Source organism: Channa argus, chromosome 6 (assembly GCF_033026475.1).
Source record: "Channa argus isolate prfri chromosome 6, Channa argus male v1.0, whole genome shotgun sequence".
NCBI lineage: Eukaryota > Metazoa > Chordata > Actinopteri > Anabantiformes > Channidae > Channa > Channa argus.
In genome coordinates, this window is record NC_090202.1 from 19,025,896 (window position 1) to 19,029,107 (window position 3,212).

General features: G+C 36.2%; 1 protein-coding gene across 1 annotated transcript; it reads left to right on the forward strand.

Moving 5' to 3' along the window:
- The first annotated feature begins 218 nt into the window (after window positions 1-218).
- Window positions 219-2,984, forward strand: LOC137128751 (T-cell surface glycoprotein CD3 epsilon chain-like). Its single transcript, XM_067507233.1, has 5 exons — window positions 219-484; window positions 909-1,106; window positions 1,191-1,334; window positions 1,482-1,534; window positions 1,859-2,984. The coding sequence occupies exons 1-5, from the start codon at window positions 421-423 to the stop codon at window positions 1,916-1,918; spliced, it is 519 nt and encodes a 172-aa protein (XP_067363334.1). The 5' UTR covers window positions 219-420; the 3' UTR covers window positions 1,919-2,984.
- The last annotated feature ends 228 nt before the right edge of the window (window positions 2,985-3,212 follow it).

Sequence of the window (3,212 nt, forward strand, 5' to 3'; positions counted from 1 at the left end):
AAAATGGCATTATTGTCTCATTTACACAACAGCTGTGAGTAGCTTTTGTTTTTGAGTTTATGAATCAATGAGGTCATTAATACTAAATAAATGGAATCCAATTAGAGCGTTTCTATGCACAATACCGCTTGAGTTTGACTTTATATTGAGGTTTAACTGAATTTGTCATGAAAAAATGCTTCCTGTTTGTGTGTGTGTGTGTGTGTGTTTTAGAGAGAGAAGAGAGAGAGCGAGAAAGACAGAGAGAGAGGGAAAGAGAGACAGAGAGAAAACCATCACGTCTGTCTTTCAATCTTTTTGTCCCATTGAGCAAACACTGTTTCTATCTTGCATAGGAGACAATCACAGATCTGATCCATACGATAGTAGGATTTAGAAACCTAGCACAAAAACATAGGCCATCATAAAAAGCAAACCAGCATGGATTTCCGGGCTGTGCTCGCTGTTCTCCTCATGTTCATAGCCACTGCGAAGGCTGCTGAAGGTAAATATCTAAATGTTCTACAGTTTTTACTTTTTATTTTACCTCATATTTTGAAGTCATAAAGCTTCGTTATACTTTTCTGAGTTCAGAATGCCACTTATTTCTGTCATTCTGACAACATATCAACAACAACCTTTAGAAAGAAGCTTCCTGTGTTTCTGCATGCATCTTAACTGCTCTACCTTTTGTTCGCCCCACTGAACTGTGTAGTACTATCTTTCCGATCTTTTCAGTTACTTTATACTCACTGTGTTGTTTGGGCACAATTTGTGTTCATCACTGTAGTTTTATTGTTGGATGTTAATCAAAACATTTCAATCCATGATAATGTTAGGCATAAGCATGGTGTAATGCATAAGACTGAGAAATTATTGGATACAAATTTAAATTTGTTACCCTCATTCACATTTCCATGTGTATTTAGGAAATATAGAATTTTGGAGGGAAACCGTCACACTGACCTGTCCAAAACAAGGAAACTGGAAAATAGCTGGAGGTGATGGAAGTAACGACACAACGGAACATATGATGAAATATGATGGCAAAAACAATGGGGTGCATTACTGTGAATACACTGACGACGAAGTGAAAAAGACATATTACTTCTACATGAAAGGAAAAGGTGAGTAAAATATATATTTCACAATATGTGTTTTTTTTTGTCATTGCTGATATGAGACTTGAACTGCAACTCTTTGTCCTTTAGTGTGTGAAAACTGCTTTGAAATGGACGCAGTTGTGTTCTTGCTGGTCATCGTTATGGACATTATTGGGACAGCGTTTGTGATGATGGTAATCTACAAGTGCACCAAGAGGAAAAGTTCAGCTGGATCTAAAAGCTCTTACAAAAGTAAGAATGCAGTCATGCAGAGCAGACAAGAACAGTTTTAGATTGCGTTACATACCTGTTGTAGTTGACTAAAAGATCAAATTTGTCCCTTTGACTAAAGCGAAAGCACAAATATATTTTAACATTATCACTGTCATTCTCTTTTAGCTCCTTCTCGTTCAGGAGGTCCGGCCCCACCCACTCCATCCCGTGATTATGAGGTAGGTGTTTTTAGCTTGGTTAGTCTGACTCTGTCCAAAAGTGTCCACATACACCTGTAAATCTAAAACTAAAATAATTTAAAGTGTAAAAATTATGAGTTGGAATTTTTAAGACTTCAGGAACTCACTGGGTCCAGCCAAGGGACCGTCCAACATGTAACTCGTCTAAAATCTGTAATCTTGTCAGCCTAAATGTGAATATGTGTTTTTCCCCATAATGTTTCCTTTAAGTAAAACAACACAAAACCTTCACACATTTAGTTATGCATTCAACATGATTTATTGTAATGTCATCCTAACACTGTTTATGTTGTGTTTGGGCAGACGCTGAATGCTCACACTCGCACCCAGGACACTTACTCCACCGTGAACAGGACAGGATAGAAAAAAGTCTGCATCGACTCACTGGTTTAAAGGCTGCATGGATGAAGGCAAACATCACAAAACATGTACAAAAGTATAAATCATCCTCCTAGTAGCATGCAAACACTGTCTTTTTCTGTTTTGGATCTGAGGGGTTGTAAATCCAAATGGAAAAGTGACAGTTTTTGCACCACCTGGCCAAGTACTGCTGTTTAAGCTTTATTTGTCCAGGTATTCTGAATTTAAAAACTCAGAATTTAAGAATTTAAAATTTAGATTTAGAAAATTGATGCTCGAAGCACAGAAACTTGTTACTGAAAATCTTCTTAACAACCTCGCTTTTGTAAAATAAACAGTGCAAAGTCCAAAGTCCAACCTTTACATATTAACTAATGATTTTTACAGCTTTCTACTCCATTAATGATCGTAATAATCCCTTGCGCCACTTGCATTTAAAATACAGTATTACTACTGTAATTTCAATTCATAACCTAAAAAACAAACAAAAAAGTACCAAACATTATTAGAAGCCAAAATGGCCAGTTTGTTTTCAGAAATTCAAATTTGATCGGCCTCTATACAAATAATAAAAGACAACAATGATTCCAGGATCACTTTGTCCAGTGAGGTCTTCGTGTGGTTTTATACTGTTGATCAGTTCCAAAAAAGCCATATTTTCTATAGGACGATTGATTTGCGGACAGAAATAATAGAGAGAGGTACAGTATGTTGGTGAATAAAACTAAAATTATTTGCAATATTAGAAGCATTGAGTGCATAGTGTGTGTGTGTGTGATCATTTAATAAAAAAAGTCCAATTCACTATACAGACATGAATAAAAAAAATATAGTGAGTCACTTTGTCATTTCAAATAGAGAGATACACACACTTTCTGTACATATATGTTCATGTCATTGTAAGTTCTGACATATTACATTTAAAATGTTCCTGCACAAATGTCTTATGCTCATCACGTATAATGCTCACTGTCTTTCTTTTTTGCCTTTTTACTGTAAGGTGCTGTTTTAATATTCATGTGACTGTAAAGGGGACAACATGAGTCTCTAATAAATTAACCACACTCAACATTGGTGTCATTTTTTTCTTTGCTCATGGTTGGAAACAATACTAAGGTGCTGCCTCAGATGATTCATGAAACAATCATAAAGCCGCAGCTCATATCCGTTGCTCACCCGCATCTTCACGGCCGCCATAATTGTGTTTTCACCACTAAGGTCTCTCTTGTGCAAATGACATGCCATGTTGTCTCTGGAAACATCTGACATATCTCAAACATTTCACAATGCTTATACA